The 18,965-nt window shown below is 46.5% G+C and overlaps 2 protein-coding genes across 6 annotated transcripts in view; one reads left to right on the forward strand and one right to left on the reverse strand.

Annotated features, from left to right (window-relative positions):
- DAP3 (death associated protein 3) lies at window positions 1-14,627 on the reverse strand. Its single transcript, XM_090055502.1, has 12 exons — window positions 14,414-14,627; window positions 9,137-9,259; window positions 7,792-7,893; window positions 6,022-6,130; window positions 5,392-5,484; window positions 4,816-4,946; window positions 4,287-4,367; window positions 3,713-3,871; window positions 2,248-2,307; window positions 1,254-1,343; window positions 606-723; window positions 1-139 (listed from the first exon to the last, which is right to left on the reverse strand). Exons 1-12 carry the CDS (start codon window positions 14,453-14,455, stop codon window positions 54-56), a joined length of 1,194 nt encoding a protein of 397 aa, XP_089911628.1. The 5' UTR covers window positions 14,456-14,627; the 3' UTR covers window positions 1-53.
- Window positions 14,628-14,810: 183 nt separating this feature from the next.
- Window positions 14,811-18,965, forward strand: part of ASH1L (ASH1 like histone lysine methyltransferase) — a 99,859-nt gene continuing 95,704 nt past the window's right edge. For all 5 annotated transcript variants that reach the window (XR_016443301.1, XM_090055489.1, XM_090055491.1 and 2 more), the window contains exon 1: window positions 14,811-14,979. The gene's annotated coding sequence lies outside the window, so the exon portion shown is untranslated. The remainder of the gene's footprint in view (window positions 14,980-18,965) is intronic.

Here is an 18,965-nt window from a genome sequence, read left to right on the forward strand (position 1 = left end):
TTTCGGTCGCTGCCTTTATTGCACGCTACGGACGCGGCCCCGCCGCGCCCCGCTCACAGCATGGCCGCGAGCCGCTCCAGCTGCGCGGGGTTGGCGCCACTCAAGAACAGCAGCTCCGCTCTCCCGTCCGGCGTCCCCGCTGCGGAGACAAGAGCTGCGTCAGCGTCCGCGCCCGGCCCCGACAGAAGGAGAACTCGCGCCCTGCGCTGGAAAGCGAGCTGCAAGGTGCACCAAGTGCTGCTCAGCGGTACCCTTCACTTACAACCCGCCCCTCTCCCAAGACCTGCCCTTACAGGGATCCCCATTTGAGGCTTCATGGGCACCTCTTGCCCCAGAGGGTTTGTGTTTGAGAAGCGCACCTTCTCCTGACTTTGCATCTTTCTTTGAAAGCTTTATCCACACTTAACAACTCTAAAGTTTGGTTGTCAGGTTTTTTTTCTGTTTCGAAAAACAAAACGGTTTTCTTTTCTTTTCTTTTTTTTTTGAATAAACAGGTAAAAATGGTGGGAAGGGTGCAGGGCTCACTTTTTTTGCACCAGAAATGGAGATGGAGCTGAAAGCGCTGCAGTTAGTACGTAGTCTTGGTTCCCTAGCACAGATCTCACCTTTTTCATGTTGAAGCCACTTTCTGTCAAGATAATACTGGTAACAGCTCTCAAATTCCTTTTCACTGTACTTGGGAACCTGGATGGGAACGAATGGTTCCAAGGCACTGAAGCCCTCCTGAAGGGGAAAAAGTGAGAGCATGAGGCATATAACAGACCCTCTAATTTCCAATCATCAGACACATTGAACAGGAAACCTTCAGCCCAGCTGCCTGAGCTGCCAAGGAATAAGGCTCTGCTAGGCATGAGCAAGTTCAGGAAGAACTGCTTCAAAACAGAAGGTATCTACTGCATGTTACCTAGACAGGAGAACAAAGAGAAGTCAGATGCCTAGCTAGGTTTTTTGTGCAGAAGGAGGCTGGTGAAAAAGAACAAAAAAGGGAGAAAGATTTGTCTAAGTTCTTCCTTCTATTTGGGGGAATTTACCTTGGAATATGCACACGGGACACACTGAAGGGGAGGTCAGTAGACACACAGGAACAGGGGGACTGAGCCAAGAACAACATGCAAAAGGTGACTGAATGGAGCAAGGTTCAGGTAGTAGCAGACTCAAGCTAGCACGTGTACTGAGATTGCTGCTTCCACATCAGCATTTTTGTTTCCATTTCTATATATGCTCCAACAAAGGAACCAGAGGTCATGACTTACATCTCCCAGCAGCTCATGGGGTAAATATGCAAGGCGTGGTTTGAAGACGGAGCCTGTCTGGCAAATAGTAGTCACAATGGCACCTCCACTCTGAAACATGGAGATAAATTAGGAGTTTGTAAGACACACACGTGGATATCATGTATTTTTCTCCCATATGCTTTACTGTCAGTCCTTTGTTTTGAGGTTCTGCCAATATGATAGTTACAGCAGGTAGCCAGGCACAAGGAAGGAATGCTGTGGATAGCTGCCCCAAAGAGCAAGTGTCAGTTCCAGCCTCTTTCAAGAGGCAGAGCTGAAGGGAATGGAGCTCCTCACTGACAGCGCTGCCGCTCAGTGTGGATGGGCTTGGCTCTACAGCAGTGGTTCACAACCTTTTTTGTACCAGGACCAATTTGTAAACACCAATGGCTGACCCAGTGCCCCTCAGTCCCAACTCCCTGCCCCGTCCCAGGTCCCAGCCTCCCAGTGTGTGGGGTGGGGGGGGGCCCAAGCAGCTCCTTGCAGACTGGAGCTCTGCCAGCCTGCAAGGGAAAAGCTTGTTTCCCACACTTTTCTCCTTTAAAGGAGAATCTATTTTTTAAGTTTGTTCATGACACTTTTATATATTCTTGCGACTTGCTTTTGGATCATGACCTGCAGGCTGACAAAAACTGCTCTACAGAGTCTCCCACTGGAGAAGCTCTCGTGAGGTGTACGAGAGGCTATGGCAAGATACCAGTTATTCTAGTTCTGGCCACTCCAAGCAGATATTCAACACAAGTTAGAATGCTAAGCATTGGAAACAATAAATACGGACATCTAACCAAAGCATTACATAAAGGTTTTTTTTCAAGTATACGTCTGCCTATGAAAGAAATGAAGCAAGCATAAAACTATTAGAGTATATTTCCCAATAGTAAGTCCTAAAGACGACAGCACTGCTCTAGGTGTCAGCTTTTAGCTGCGAGAACCCTGCACCTTAAGTTCTCTGCAGGTTTGTATCAGCACTCACCCAGTCATTCATCACCATCTTCCTCAGGTTGTGGACCAGGGCCAATTCCTCTGGAGAAACCTGTTGATAACAGAGTGTCAGAAGCAGGTGGTCAAGGAATGGCATCCCAAGTTCCCACCCTACCCATGGGGAACAGGTCAAGGGAAGTTAGGGGCTGTCTGGTGTTTTACTGAGTGAAAAAGGCAATGGCAGCTCCTCAGCTGCAAGACTTTTGCCCCGAGATGAACTTTTGCTTTGCTGATATACAGTGCTTCTCAAACATTTCTAGTGTGCACCATCCTGTTTGCCATCCTGCTGAGCACTCGTGACTGTTACGGATGGTGATAACACAACACCATCATTACCACTGGACTGTAACTCCCCAACTTAAAGATTTTACAATCATTCATTTTTTCTTCTTCTTTTTCTTCTAAAAGTTCATTGCGTGCCACCGCCCCCAAACACCACGGGTGTGTGCATCACTGTTCTAAGGGAGGAGATATTTTTAAGGGAGTACATTTTTTGCATGTGAGACTTATGTTCACGCTAAACGTAGACAGTAGCTCCAAGGATCAGATAAAAGGATGCCACTGAGCAAGATCCCTAACTTATACAGACTCTCAGTAAGCAAGTCTGGGGTCTTTCAACAGCCTAACCTCAGAGGTTCCCAACCACCAGGCCATGGCCCAGAAGGGTTGGCTGCTGGTCCACAGTATGCCAGTCACTTCTAGTCCACACTCACTTCCACTGCAGACCACAGTATCGAAAAGGTTGAGAACCCCTGGCCTAACTAGAATGTGCTTTCTTCACCGCCTCACCTTGATCATTCCTTTTCCTTTTTAGAAAATCTGGCATCACCCTCGATTCCACTCTCCTGTGTTTGCAGATATAGTCATGTCTCACCTTCCTAAGGCCTTAACCTTTTCTCACAGGGACTACTGCATTCCTGTCAGGAATACAGATTGCATTCTTCATCTCCAAGATCTTTCCAGATCACAGCTCTCCAAGGTACAGCATTGTCCAGAATGAAGCCATGGCTTGTCCACTATCTCCCTCCTAACGACCTGGCTCCCCTTACTTTTCAGAATCCAAATCAAGATTGCCCTCACTGTATTTAGAATCCCTCGTACATAGTTGTGCACTCTTTGCATCCTCTCCTGTAGCACTGGTTTTCCCAGGTTCGTCTCAGCACTGGTGCAAGACCCTTCTCTACAGCACTTCCAACAGATCGCGTACTTCCTCCATCTTTACACCTCAGTGCCTCTGCAATGAGTACCTTGCTGTTCCTTACTACAGGAAGTCAATTCCATGTTCTACACTATGATCTTCACTGAAGTGTTTGAAAGGACCCTCTGAAATACAAAAAATGGTGTCTGGCTAAACCAGCCACAGATCAGTCATCATCCAGAGGGCCAAATAAAACCTGCCCCTTAGGTCTCTCTTGCAAGAAATGTACTTAAACACACCAAAAGCAGTAATTTCTTACTAAGGTTTTGTCTCTCTTCCTCAGTGTTGTCTTTCCCCAAAAGGCATTGACTCCATCCACTGCCACCAGAAGTTTAAATGAACCAAGGGAACACTGCCTCTTTAACTCTTTAAGCACAGCGCCTACAACATCAGTGGCAGTCTTCATTCGAGTTATACCCTAGAAGAGGGAAAAGCACAGCATTAGTAGAAAGACGACCACCAGCCACACCATTTGGAGCCTTTGGTACCCGCCCCACTGAGGAGCACAAAGGGAGATGAAATATGAGGTTTCTACTTTTGTTCCCAAATGGGCACCCAGGTCTAATGGACTAAGTGCAGGGATAAAAACCAGGAACTCTCAAGTTCTAATCTGAGCGCCGACAGACTTCTATGCAACTCCTGCTGGGGCCCAGGTTACTAACTTATGTCTCAGTTTTCCCATCAATAACACGGGGACAACAAGCCATTGCTGCTTACCAGGATTTAGACCATTAGAAGCACTGAAGATTATTCTCACTCCCTACTCTGGGCTTGGCATCACTTTCAGTTCATCATCCTGTTCCAGCAATACCAGTGGCAGTTATTGTTCTCACCTGTTCTACCATTTCAACCAGTGGCCTGCCTTCTTCAGTGCTATCCCACTTGTTCCACGTGTATTTTTGTTGTGTTTTTATCTGTAACAGAAAGAAGGGTCAGAGAGTTCAGGTGGATGCAACTGATACAGTCCTGCTCCCATTTCCATGCAGGCTCAGCGAGCCTGGGAATAGAATCCTTCCCCTTTCTATGTTTGCTGGGAGATAGAGGCAGAACAGTATCTTTGTGCAGCATCCAAGGATAGGCTGAAGAAGTCTCTAGCTTGTATTACCAAGGGCTCTTTAAAGTGTCTCCACTCCCACTGAAACCTACATCCAAATAAGTTGCAGGGGTGGAGGCATCTTAAATAATGTTAGTGCACTCTCACTCCCAACATAATAAAATGCATCTCAGAAGAAAGGTGATTCAGGTCATCCCCACCCCACCTTGGTAGTGAGAAAGCATATCTCCATATTGTCCTCTGGGGAAACTGCACTTGTCTGCATTAAGAACCAAATGAGAATCCACAACTTGGTCAGCTCTACCAACCTCTCTCAATAAGTGTTCATTTGAAGTTCTGAAATTCTTGAGCCAGGCAGATGCTTGCAAAGGTTGGTCAATCCGTTCTGTTTTATAGGAAGACTGCAGAAGTTGCTTGCAGTTCTTTACCAAGAGATGAGCTGTAAGGTAGAAAGAAAAAAAGGTGGCAAACAGTTATCATGTTCTGTTACTAACAAATCCCTAGGTTTTTCTCTTCTGACTTTTTTCCCTCCTTGCTTCACTGTATTCACCACAAACACTCCACAGCATACAGTGAACATAGAAGGAGCCCCAGATCAAACACCAGGAGTTGCACATCTTTGCCTACAGCAAGGTCCCCTACCTTGGGGTACTAGTACCTGACTTACTAGTTAGTAGCAACACATCAGAAGGCCATATGTGTACATGTGTTTGGCAGGGGGAGCTACACTGTTCAACTGTAGTGTATTTCACTTCTTACCTTTAGTCTCTCTATCATAAGTCAAGTCTCCTATTCCATAAGGTTTGCCACCAGCAATACCTTCCCTATAGATTAGTTAGAGGCACAGATGGCATTTCCTACTCAAAAAACACTTCTAAGCTTACCATCTGGAATGTGCAGCACCAGCCAGCCCTGCTTTGCACAGTAATGAACAGCATGGCAGAGCGTCATTGTTTTTCCAGTTCCGCTCTCTCCATCTTCAACACAATCAATTAAGGAAAACCTCAGGGCTGCATCCAGACGTGTGGACACCTTGTGCTGCCACTAGCTGTCACCAGGGAACACCTGTGCCATGTGTGTTCTGGCACGCAGCAGGTGACCCAGGTGGGGTAGGGGAGTCTGGGGCCAGCCCAGTGCTTACCAGGGGTGTTCCCAGGACTGCAGCAGTGGTGATTCTGCAGTGCAGAGCCTGGCTGACTGGCAGTGGAGTGTGGCTCCAGCTGGCCAGGCTCTGACTCTGGGCAGTGCATGCTGCCGCCACGTGCACCACTCCACTTTTTTTTCCCCACTCCGCTCTCTTGCAGCATGGAGAACAACTGAATGTGCAAACATGTCTGTGGCACCACATATTGCATAGCCACACTTGTCTGGATATGGCCCAGAAAGGCAAGAAATGGGGAAGCTGAGGCTATTCCACATCTACACCCAACCCAACATGAGGCTAGAATGCCACCAATGCTCTCAGTTTGCTGGAAGTTCTATTGACTTCCAGCACAGAGAAAAGCAAAGGATACAGAGGACATATCGGATGGCTGGCTGGGCAAAGTTGGTGCTTTTTAGGTAACCAAAAAGCTCTACAGCTGGTTTCCGCACCATCAGACAGGCTTCTTTGAAGGTCTCAATCTGAAAGAGAAAAATGTGAACAAAGAGTTGCTTGTTAGTATGCACCAGCAGCTGCTACCCTGCAGTTTCACATGCAGAGCTGCTAGCATGCACTAGCAGCTCTACCCCTGCAGGTCTTTTTAGGCTCCATAGCACCATCTGAGACAAAATTAGCCTCTTCCTCTCTGTGCCTCAATCGCTTAGGCTTGTAGTTTAATGGTAGAATTCTTGCCTGCCATGCAGGAGACATAGGTTCAATTTTAAGGCTTGTATATATTTCTCGTCTCAGCCATGGGGTTGGACTAGAGAACCTCTAGAGGTCCTTTCTAGCTCTTTGACTCTGCTCTAACCTTCCTTCATGGGAAGGTTTTTACTTTCAAGCATATTTTAACAATACTTGCAGCAGCAGGACACTGGCTGCTTTTGTGCCCATGCTTTGTGTCACAGGTTAGGGTGCTACAACCTGTGACAGGGTTGACTGTAGTTTTAGTAATAGGTTAGACAAGGATTTGTATGGGATGGTTTGGACAGGAGTGATCCTGCCTCTGGCAGAGGGTTGGACTTCCAGAGGTCCCTTCCCGCCCTACTTTCCTTTGGGTCTGTGGTAACTAATCTTCACTGGCCAGACGACAGACTCAACTCATAAAACCTGCCAGATAACAGATCAGTGTATTTTGATTTATAATACATACAAGAGCATGATATTACTTGAATGCTAAGTCCTTTTAGTTGACCTCACTGTCACATTGGAAAGTAACCTGCTATTCTGAATATCAAACCCAAACAATACTCCTTGCTAACCAGTGTCTGGGTAAATGCATAGCAGTCTTAAGGACGTGTCCCAAGCTGTATCCAATGGCCAATACCTAACGGTGCAAAGAAACAAACCAGACAATCCTTCCTCCTACTGTAACACATTTAAGCCAGTTGGCCTTATTTTTCATGGATCACATCAGAACCAGGTGTAAATTCCCCTTCAGAAATACAGAGGCTTCATTTATGTCTTGTTATTAATGGGTGAAAGATTAGTCTGAGAAGACTTTGGGGCAAGTAAACAACAGCAGTGTTTCAGTCTTAAGCTCCCCTCATACCTTCAGGAACTACAAAAGTCCAGTCATAGCCAGGAAGCTGATGGCACAGTGTGGTAAGACCAAGGTGAAGAGGAAACAGCCATGGAAGACTTCAGAGAGGTTGCCCCACTGCTGACAAGCACTGGAATTCTGAAGAATTTTAGATTGCCAATTTCCTTTTTTGATTCATTTGTATCTGAGTTCAGGAACTGATGAAGGTGGCATTTGTATCTACTAACTAAACTCTTGAGGAACAGCAAGAGCAAGTTCTCTGTTGCTGGTCTACAACCTTTGCATGAGACAGTCTCTTGGACCCCCAAGGTGAGTAAGGGCTGTGATTTGGAACAGTTTAGCTCTGTAACATTTTGGATTTGAAATGGAGAGATTTAGGCAACATCCCATTGATCTCCACCCCCTTGCCTGAAACAGCTCTGCTCTGGCTCATGTACAGCTGCACATTATCATTGCCAAAAGACCCAAAGCAATCTTTCTTTTCAATTTACAGGCTGCCTAAACATGCCTGTATGTAGCCCTTCTACCCCAGAATAAAAGAATTCCAGTCTCAATCCCCTCCCCAATCCAACCTCCAAACCTTCATTGAGACAGAGTTACCTGCTCTTTGAACCGGCGGGGCAGTCCATGGGGAAATATCACCTTCACCTCCTCTAGTGGGATGCTATAGTGCTGACAGTCATGTTGCTCTGTATGGTTGGTCTGTGAGTAAAATACAAAACACTAACAAACAGGAGAACCGGACTGTGCTGCTCTGCAGAGAGGCCCCTGAAGGAACTGGGGGTGGGGATATTGGGGAGGGCAAAATAAGGGATCACCCTGGCAGAAACACTATTGTATTCTGTAAGGTCAGAACAGTCTTGCTTCCAAGTTTCATTTATTTAGCATGGGAGTGGTACACAATGTCTTTTGAAGTGGTAAAGCAGGTTAGTCAGCAGGCTATGTCACTTCCTACTGGCTGTAACATTGCCCAGCTCTCTTGCAGGTTTTTCAGATGCTTTTTGCTAACTAAGATTTGGACACCCCTCCACCCCATAGATCTAGGGCTTGGGGACAGATACAGGAGGAGGGCCATGGCACCTTACCCTTCCATTTCTCCGGTTGTAAAATGGGAGTAAAGATGTGGACCTCCTTTATAAGGCACTTTAAGATTGACTGATGAAGACAGCTGTTTTATCTAGTCTCCTCAGCGTTGCTTTAATGAGGCTTTCCTATAACCAGACACTGGTGCTATCAGAAGCAATTCTATACCTTAAACTATTATCTACAATATGGACAAATATTGTAGGGCTTTGATGCACTAAGCAGTGTTGATTGTTGTTGTCAAATGTATTTCAGTGAAATATGCAGTGAAAATGCTAAATAAAATTCAATTGTTTGCAGCATAAATCCTAGGTACAGGCCAGTGGAGACTATTCTTGCCATCTGGACTCTTCTGTGCCATCTATAGAGATGCTCTGATCACATGACTAGATCATCTGCATGCTGCTGTTTCCATAGAGACCCCAGAGGAATCAGTGGAGAAAGAAAACTCCAATTATAGCAGCTGCAGAAAAGCACCTCAAAGGTTTATTCCATTCATTTATTCCGCTTCACTTTGTGCTTGAGAGACATGCAGGCTAGAATTGTGAAGCCTGTGCACTAGGGAGACATTTTGGATAATGAGGTTACAGTACCATCCCCCCTTCCTCACAATTTGTGGTGGTTAGTTGGGGAAGACTGATCCTGAAGTTGAAATTAATGGTGCCCAATACCAAGTCTGCCCTCCTCTCCAGCTGCACAGCATGCCTGTCCAGACCCACGATAATAGATCTGCCTATTCCCTTCATTCCTACTTAAGAAGAATGGTCCAGTGAGCACTAACATAGCCAGGGTACTTAAGGATAGACTGACAATCTTAGGGTGTTAGTTGTGTGGCATGATAGTAAATATGTTAGTAACTCACCGGGTTGCTCTCACTAGTACGGAAAATTGCCCGGGGTTTCTCTTCAGCGATTTGGACATCCTGATTAACAATACCATTTAAGCAAATCCTGGCAGTGATGTGGAGAGAACGTCCAGCATACAACTAGAGAGAGAAAAAAAATGCTTTTCAGTCACCAAAAATTATAGGCAAAGTTCAGCAACATACCCACTATAGTTAAGAAAGGGTCAGTGTAATGCACTCTGCTCAGGAAGTAAATTACAATACTTAGGAGAGAGAGAGTTGTGTGTGGAAATGAGTAGTAATGTTGTTATAGCCATTATGCAAGTTCAGTTGCATCTTTCTAAACCCTTTCAGTTTGCTCAAGTCCGTCTGCTGCCACTACAGAGCTGAGCCTTTGCCTAATGGAGCGATCCTATTAAAGGGCTGCTCAAGAGCACAAAGCAGCCATTAGAAGTCTTATTGCTGGAAAGTTCCTATAATGTTTCTACTGATGTGGTGAATACCATCAATACTGTGCAAATGACAGCTGTTTAGTAATCCATAATCACCTCAATTACTGCAGGATTAGTGTGGCAGCTAGTTTATATTTACAATTGCATTTCCTGCATTGGTTTCCCCCCTGCCCCCACCAATGTGTTCTGACATATAGAATCTTCCCTAGGAATAGAGGAGTCGTGGAAACAAACAGCTGCTTATGCTAATGCAGGCTCCTAGGTAGGAAGCTCTCTGGTACATGCCTGAAAGTGTGTAGGGAAGTAAGGGGTAAAGGGACAACAATTTTAGTAGGCCAAGGTGAAAGAAAGCATGAACAGTGTATCTAGAAGCTGTGCCTGGATCACTGATTCTCAACTAGGGTGATGTTGGGTGTATAAACATAAATCACAAGATAAAACGAGAGATTTCAAGAGGAATCCATACTGTCAACACATTCCAACCTGTTGTGTTTTTTCTGAGTTCTTTGCAACAGAACTGCCATATTACAGTATTGGAAAACTAAGCGCTGTTTTTTTTCAAGGAGTGCCTCAACTCTAATGAGGCTGAAAACTGTTGGTCTAAATATTGTTCACTGACAGAGGAACAAACTATCCCACACACTCCAGGCAGAGGCTGAGGGGAGACCACAGTATACAGCTCTACAGACTTCAACAGCCACCATCTCCAACTTTAATTCAGCCCCAATGAAGGCTGGATTATCCATGAAACACAAAGCATTCTTTTAGTCCCCGGACAGCTGATCCAAAAAAAGAAGATAGCAGCATAGAAATGTAAGATAGAGGTCTGAGAGGGGTCAGCTACCCACCAAGCATAATCCCTGGTTCTTGCAGGCAACCTCATCTCTTATAGCCTTGGGAAAAGTGATCCAGTTCTTTTTTGAAGCCAGTTAAGTTTCTTGTTACCCACTGTTCTGGAACTATACCACAGTAATCCTCAGTGAAGTGATGGTCTCTCATGATCATCAGTGTAAACTAATCTATGCAAGATTCTGCTTTCACAGTTTCCCTTTGGGATCTCCTGGTTTGCACCCTCCTAGAAGTAGGGCATGAAATCCATCTACACACGCTAAAACAGGCACGGAACCAAGACAAGCCTTTGGGTGATGGGTAACAAGCTGTTGTCTAACAACTGTCCTGGAGCTTTACAGATAAACACCCACACTTTCTGAATTCATTCAAGTTCATGGATCCATTTCATTTGGCAAAATCCCTGAGTAGGTGGTTCATTGATTTAAAAATATTCCCAATAGACTATGATAATTCAACAGGACACATTTCTCAAACAGTTTTTCTGGCACTGCAGGGTGATTTGCATGTTCAGATGGAGCTGCCCTCTGCAATGGAAAGCAAAGACTCAGCAACTCACCACGGCACTGGACTTTTGTCCCCAGCTCTATAGATAGAACTGTTCTTGCACAGGACTGACAGGAGTCACAGTTCTTGGAATCAACATATTGTCATGTTAGAAAGGGTGAATGGGTAAGAAAGAGCACCACATTTTACCAGTCATTGTTTAACAGAGCTTCAGCTTATTTTTGTTTTTTACCCACAAAAGGGTATATCAACAACACTGTAATTAATTAAAAAGTCAACCTAAAGTAATGTGGTACAGTTTGTTCCTCATTAGTGGGGAAGGGAAAAGATAGTGGTTTACAATTGATCCTGAAGACTGTAAGGTTAGTCAAAGGCTTCCCATGCCATTCTGTGCACTTCTCTAGTTCACCATACAATTCCATTTATTTAACCTCAGGGAATGAGTATACAAAAAGAAGCAAGTATTTGAAATGTGACCTGAAAACAATTTATTACAGCCCTAGCAACAGCCCCCTCTGTGGCTGAAGGGCCTGACTCATAAGCTGGTAGCCAAAAGACTGGCAGTTCAAGTCTGGGTGTGGGTGAGTGATCTTAAGTCTCAATTTATAGAGCAGAGATGTGCAAAATGCAGTCTGCCAGGCCATTCTATCCAGCCTTTAGAGCCTATAAAATTTAGAAAATTAATATTTATCTGCTCTTGGCTGCCTGACATGCAGCTCTCAATGGCTTGCCAAAATTCAGTAAGCAGCCCTCTGCCCAAAATAATTGGCCATCACTGTTATAGAGGGTTTGGTTCTTGGCCCTGTGCTGTTCAACATGTTATCATGAAAAGCATGCTGGCCGATTCTGTGGACTATACCAAGTTATGGGGAAAATGCTGTAGTCAACAGAGCTAATAACATACTGGGATGCATTTGCCCAATGCAACTCTACTTGGCGCTGGTGAGACCCCCACCTGGAGTACCATGTCCAATTCTTCAAAAAAATATGTGGAGAACCTTGAAAGGGTCCAGAGAAAGGCCAGAAGAATGATTACAGCTTGTCCTCCAGGCCCTTATGAGGAAAAACTAAGGGATCTGGAACTGCTCAGCCTGGGGAAGAAAAGACTGAAGGGGGACTTGGTGGCCATTTAAGTATATAAGGGATGAATATCAGGAGCTGGGAGAAAACCTGTTCACTAGGGTGCCCCAGGGGGTGGACAAGGAACAATGGCCATAAACTGTTAGACAATGGTTTCAAGTCAGATGTAAGGGTGAACTTCTTTATGGTAAGGGTGACCAGAATCTGGAATAGATTTCCCAAGGAGGTGGTAAAGCCCCAAAGCTTGGAAGTCTCCAAGAGGAGACTGGAGAGACACCTTGCTGGGATCTTTGATCTCAGCAGTATTCCTTCCCAGAGCAGGGGGGTTAGATTCAATGATCTTTCGAGGTCCCTTCCAGCCCTTAATTTCTACGATTCTACGATATGATAGTAAGTGCCATTTACATTCTATTTCCATCTGCCAGAGGAAATCAGCCTGACTCAAACCCCTTAAATGGCAGCATCTATCATATGCTAAATTTAAGACTTGTCAGGAGAACAAAAACCATAAGGTGGAGCTGTTTCCAAAGGAATCCATGCCACATTAGCCACAAGCTGATTAACAAGTCATTAGAAAAGATTCTCTGTTCCCTATATGGCTCAGTTATGAACAGGGTTTTGTACAGCAAGTGTATGGTCTCCTGAAACAAGCAGAAGAATAATGATCTAGTTCTTAACAAAAGAAAATTCAGATGTCAGTTCAAAAGTTTAGCTTGTATAACACAGCAAGAGAAACAACTAGATGACTCTATTTGCTATTAGTGATCCACTCTAGACATGCAAAGCAAATACATGAGACACTCCACCAATATAAAAATGCAGTATGTTCTACTTGCAAAGCATGCCTTTTGTGCATGATGCAGAGCTGAGCCTTGTACCCACACAGTAAAAGTACCGTTTTCTGCAAAACAGGCTATACTACTAAAAATGCAGTTTTACAGGTATAACCATTTACATTAGGGGCTTCTGCCAGGACACTGTTAGCGATCACATCCCACAGAAAACAGGACCAGCAAGAGTCTGTAGCATAGATCAGCCCTTAGCCTTCTGCTTTTTCTGATCAGAGCTGTGGATTTTGTCATACACAGCTTTTTAAATCCTATACATGGTTTACATCTCAAGACCACTGCCTGACATGTAGAGTTTGCAAGTATAAATCACTGGGTTAACAATATAGTAAAATATTCTGTGCTCAGTGGACCAACTGAACCCAGGGTAGGTTTAAAGAGGGCTAAATTACAGCAATCTTCTCCTGCTACACAAGAGTTCTCTGTTGAGGTGGTGTTGGCCAACACTCCCACTGCCCAGTTACAAGAGATCTTGGAGTTGGCACCCAGCAAAAGCAGACAGCAGGAACACAGTACTGCCTGGGCTACAGTAAGCCCATATTTTCAAAAGTGTCCTTTTTAAATCCCACCAGTGCTGTTGCGATGACTCGATTCCTGATAGGAACCCATTCTGCTCTGGGTAAAATTGATATTGTGGCTGCTTTGCCACAGTTTAAAAAAAAGGATTACCTATCAGAATGATATCCTTTTACCTGCAAGTCTGATTCCCCGCCCCGCCCCCGTTATAAGTTTTGGCTTTGCCTGCATGTACAGAGTTTTATAGTTATTAAAATGCCTCCTATTTATACCTGGAAATCTAAGGGAACAAACTATAATGGTATAAATCATGTTAATGAAATTAAAATTGGATCCATGCTTGAGGGTTGTGTCCATTTTAACTATGTTTGTTCCAGACAGAGCTGTCAGTGCAAGCTCTACCTCAAAAAGCCCTTGCTTTTCTCAATTAATAGCTTAGATTTTGACATAACATGAGACTCAAGAGCCTGAAGCATCTATGCCTTAATCCAGCATTTGGTCTGAGGTTTCTAGTTGCCGGGGCGTGGAATCAGACTTGCAAGTAAAAGAATGTCATTCTGATAGGTAATCTTTTTTTTGAAACTGTGGCAAAGGAGCCACAATATCAATTTTACCCAGAGCAGAATGGGTTCCTATGAGGAATCGGGTCATCGCAACAGCATTGTACTTCCCATTCCCTCACAACCCCCCCAACAGGAGCATCCGAGAGCAGGGCATGACCACAGGCTCTTCCCCAGGTATTTCCGGACAGCCAAGAGGTCTGTTCATGACTTCTGGAGTTGCTCTGATCCATGCTGGAGCCTGCCGAGAGGTGCAAAGAGTAGGTGAAGTCCCCTTTACCGCCGCTCCAGCCCTCCCGGACCCTGCCTCAGAGCAGACTCGCGTGGCAGCTTCTCCCAAAGAGCGCCGGGCGCGTGGGGAGCGGTCCCTTGGCACCGCACCGCACGTCTGCTTCCCCACTGACACGCGGTTGGGGGTGTCGTGCGAGTGCCACAGCCCGCCCCCCGCCGGTGCTGGGACGGCGGCCTAGCAGCAGGACTCACCGTTCGCCCGCGGCGCACTGCGCTGCTCAGGCCTCTGAGCATCGCGCCCCCTGCCGCGCACGCACAGGCTCCAGAAAGAGGCGCAAGGCGCGGGGCTGCGGAGCCGGGAGCAGTCGGACTCCCTCCGGCCAAAGCAACTGCCCACGAGCCCGTGGCAGGGTCTCCACAACTGCAGGGAGGCCGCGCGCTCACAGCGGCGCCATGTTGGAGGGGGCAGAGGTCACGTTGCGGTTCCCTACGGGTGCTGCGGAGGGACAATCCGCGCCAGCGCCGCGCTGCCCAGCGCCGCCCCGCCCCGCCCCCTGCCCGCGGCTCTCCGGCCTCGGGGGGGGGCGGGGCCCGGCGCGCGGGAGGGGCGTGGTCACGCGCCAGGAGGGCGGGGCCCGGCGCTCGCTCGCGCTGAGGCAGGAGCCGCCGCCATTTTGGTTTCGCTGCCTCCGTCAGAGCGGGCCGAAGCGGCGGTCGCAGCGGTGCCGTCAGGCCCGTGCGTGCGGGGCCGGCCGGGGGGATGCGGCGCGGAGGAGCGCGGCCCCGGCCTCGGCCCCGGCCGTAGTGCCGCTGACACGGTGAGCGGGGTTGGAGCGACCGCGGCCCAGAGCCGGGAGGGGGTCGGGCTGGCGGGCCCGCCCCGGCCGCACCTCCCGCGACGCCCGGGCCGCGGCGCCTGAGGCAGGCCTGACAGCTGGGCCGGGTCGGGGAGGCCGGCGCCTGGCGGGAGCGGCCGGGTCCGCCACCCTGCGGGCCCCCGGGGCGCATCCCCGCAGCCAGGCCCGTGCCTGGGGATTGGGCCGGGGGCGCCCCTGCGAGGGGGGATCCTTGACAGCTGGGCCTTTGCCTTGCAGGCATTTGGGAAATCCCTGACAGCCGGCTGCAGAGCCCATGATCCCTGGCAAACGTGGGGACGTGGGATCTGACAATGGGGCTGGTGGATCAGGAAGCAGGAAAGCGGTGGAAGCCGCCAGGTTTCTGCCCAGTGGGTTGCACGCAGTCTGGTGGCATCCCCCTGCCTGTCGGAGTTGGTGGTAAAGGAGCGCGGATAGCCCCTGGCTTCTGTTTGCACCTGATGGGATATGTGTCATGCAGTCAGACCCAATTGTTTTTAACTTCTTTTTCCCCCTGTCGGGATGCAGTATTTCTTTGCCTTCTTGCCTAGACCCAAAACGTTTACGACATGCTTGGTTCAGTTTCACCTTGTTCTCCACTCTGCAGAGTGGCACGCTGCTTGGGGGGGGGGGGTGGATGCAGGTCAGATGTTTGCTTTCAACTTGAGTGTTTTGAGACCAAAGGGAGGTATTGGGGGACTGCCTGTTGCCTCCATCCTGAGTGCAAGCCTCTTGGGAGCAGAGGGGGAAGGCAGGCAGCTTTCAAGCAAGTGTACCTGGCCACAGGAACACACACTGCAACGTGCTGGTCTCCCAACGGGCAAAACCCCAATTGGTCTTTTTTCCTCCTTTAATTTATCCAGTTTTCCCAGGGGCTTTGACCACAGCTCGGGAAACATTGCCATTATACTAAAGAGGTCAGGATTAGGACATCCTTGACTTGGAGGCCTCTGGGTGATCGGAGGATTTTTAAGGGTCAGGTCTATAGTCTGAGGCTGTGGCAGAGGGGCAGGAGTCTTTGACGTACCTATTTGTGAGGCATGATAATGGGGAACTTCTGGAAGCAAGGTGAATAGGTGCATGTGTGAAGAGTTGGTGGTTCTTGACCATTTCATTTGCATTTGTGGGAGTGTGAGTGGTGGCGAGATGTTCAGCCAGCATGTGCCTCAGTGACTTCAGTGACTGCTTGATGTTCAAGCCTTTGTTGAACATGGCAGTTTGTTGTGGGGTAGTGGAGGGGAAATCCCTAAAAGCCAAGCGTATGTGTAGGACAGTATGGTTTCTCAGCAGGTTTTTTTTATGGACAGATAGATATAGGAGCTTGCCTGACACTTGCTATCTTGTGGTTCGCTGGGACTTAGAGGCTAATAGCTTTGGTTTGTGTTCAGAGAAACCCTAACAGTTCATCCTGTGCTTTAGGTGAAGAAGCAAAGGACCTTCTGAGAACTTCACCAGGCTTGAAGATTGGTAGCATCACAGATTTGAAAGGCCATTTTGCCATCCAGATCAATGATTCTCCATTGTTGAGTTTCATATTCCTCTAAGTTTGTTATGCTGCCATAGCTCATGACTCTGTCATGATTAATAAAAAAAAATAAAGAAATTCCTTACTGCACTGTCATTGCAACTGCACTGTAACTTCTCCAACAACCTACAACATACTATAGTATTATTCTTTTTTTTTATTTGCTCCTTTATGTTTATATTTCTCCTTTCCTTCTGTCTGCTTTCCTTTTCCTTCCTCTAGTGTACCCTCTTAAAGTTCAGTGCAGATATCAAGGTGCACATGTACCCAGCTTGAGAAACTCTGACCTGTGTAAGACAAGCCATAAAATACAAATCCCTGACAGCCCAGCACTGAAGACATGTATGGACTCTTTGCCTTGTATTTAAAGTGCAGAAAAGGGGACCTTGGGAATCAGGGCATGGCATGTTCTTCAATGGGATGGGCAAAAGCATGATCAGAGAGATTTTGGGCTGACTAACATAATTTGCTTGGGAGGTAGACCTAGTCTATGAGCTGTTCCTAAGGAAAGAAAAATGACTACAATTATCCCTGTTCTCAGAACTCAATGCACAATTCATGTCTTTGGCTTGGCTTTCCTCTGCAAGTTCTTTATGTGCAGAGACATAGTCACTCAGCTGCTGACTTAAGTGCCTGGGGGGGTCTTTAGGACTGGGCCTGTTTGGAGATGGTCAGGGTTCTTTTTGAATGGGATGGGCAGAGAAACATACGTGAGGGAAAAGTGTTTCCCAGGGTTTTTCATTAACAGATACTTGAACAAAGAGAGAGTAGAGTTTTTGTTTTATTTTCTTATCTGTCTTTGGTGAGGGGAGAATCCCTGGCAACTTATCCCATGTTCAGGGTTGTGTGCAAGTAAACAAACATGTTAGTAGGTTTGGTAGTTCAGTTTTGACCTAGCAGGTCTTTACCACCCCTTGACATGGTGAAGGACTCTTTTTAGAGTGGAGGCACTTCAGCAGTCTGTGCAGTAAGTGGTTGTTGGGGTTGCAGTAGACTCCTTGACAGTTGAGCCCAAATTTAATGAGGTTGGGGGACTCCACAGATTATCTTAAGTTATGGAAAATAGAAAACATTCTTTCTGTATTCCAGTGTGGACAATCAGTGGGGAAAAATGCATTCTCTCTTGCTAGCCACTGGAAGATGTCCCTTTATTCATCCTCCAAATAAATCTTCATTCTTTGAGAGAGTTTTGGAACTGCATAATTGTATGTTTTATTTACTGACAGGACACTCCCACTAAACCATGGTGGCCAACCTATGTCATGGGTGCCACAAGTGGCATGGGCAGCTTCTGTGTGTGGCACACAGCTGACTAAGGAGAGGTCGGGCAGCACAGTGACAGGGCATGGAGCAGAAGGCAGAACATCAGATCAGACAGGGTGCACAGAAAAGGAATGAGAGCAGCAGCTTGGGCAGGGAGCAGAAAGCTGAGCAGCAGGCTGGGTAAAGAAAACGGATCAGAGTGGCACTTGGAGGGTGCAGGGCTGACTTGTGGAGCATCTGCCAAAAAAGGTTGATCCCCACTGCTCTATGCTGTCCAATTCAAGGAAAATACCACATCTTTTTAAATACACATGGAATAGGGCAAGTGGCTCTCTTTTGAAGGATGAGGACATGTTCCACGTAAATCTAGGCCTGTGGTTTGTGTAAGGGCAGGGAATGAGGCTCTTGCAGCAGGGACGGTTTCATGTTACCTGCATGCATGGTGCCTGGCTGTAAAGAAATGCTAATGCTAAGGCTGTGCCTGCTCCTTCAACTTTGCATTAGTCTTAAGCATGCCTTCAAACCTGAAGGTTAAGTTCTTGAATAATACTGAGACGTGTACATGGAACAGGCCTGATTTTGCAGAAATACTTCCTGCAGTTTTGGATGTGTACATGTAGCTTCTTCTACTGCTGCCTATTACTTTACGTGCCACAGAGATGCAAGAGAAGTCTTTTATGAACTTGCTTTCAGAGGAATTTAGATTTTTTTCTCTAAATCAAGGTTGTATATGTATTCTGTTATAAAGTAAATAAACCCAAAAACAACTACAGATAGGCCAGATGGCACTCATGCTTCCTTAAAACTAATAAAGAGTCTGTTTTTGCTTATTATAATATATTCCTTCTACAATCTAACAAGTTGTGAGATGAGTGAAAACCAAGAGTTGATGTTGTAGATGCTAGCATAGAAAATTGAGTAGGCTGGCTTGTTTCTATGGGGTTTTTTACAGGCTAATTTTTAAATCCTTTTGGTTTTCTAAACTGTTAAAGTATCACTTGCTGTAATACCTTTTTAGTTTTTAAATGTAAAGTTATTCTAATTTTTTATTTCACTTGTACTTGATTTGCCCCACACTGCCAACAGTTCTCTAAACATTGCATATTATAGTAATACTGAACAACAGAATACATTCAGTTGTGGTTTATAAAAGGAAGACATT

This window comes from Crocodylus siamensis, chromosome 6 (genome assembly GCF_052110815.1).
Source record: "Crocodylus siamensis isolate JL-2025a chromosome 6, ASM5211081v1, whole genome shotgun sequence".
NCBI classification, from domain to species: domain Eukaryota; kingdom Metazoa; phylum Chordata; order Crocodylia; family Crocodylidae; genus Crocodylus; species Crocodylus siamensis.

What these genes read in the sequence shown, in the direction of transcription:
- DAP3 (XM_090055502.1), bottom strand. Translation starts at nt 14,455, where the DNA reads ATGCTCAGAGGCCTGAGCAGCGCAGTGCGCCGCGGGCGAACG. An exon ending in TGGTTGAAATGGTAGAACAG is followed by an intron (nt 3,872 to 4,286) that starts GTGAGAACAATA and finishes TCCCTCTTCTAG; the next exon opens with GGTATAACTCGAATGAAGAC. An exon ending in AGATGGTGATGAATGACTGG is followed by an intron (nt 1,344 to 2,247) that starts GTGAGTGCTGAT and finishes TCCATGTTTCAG; the next exon opens with AGTGGAGGTGCCATTGTGAC.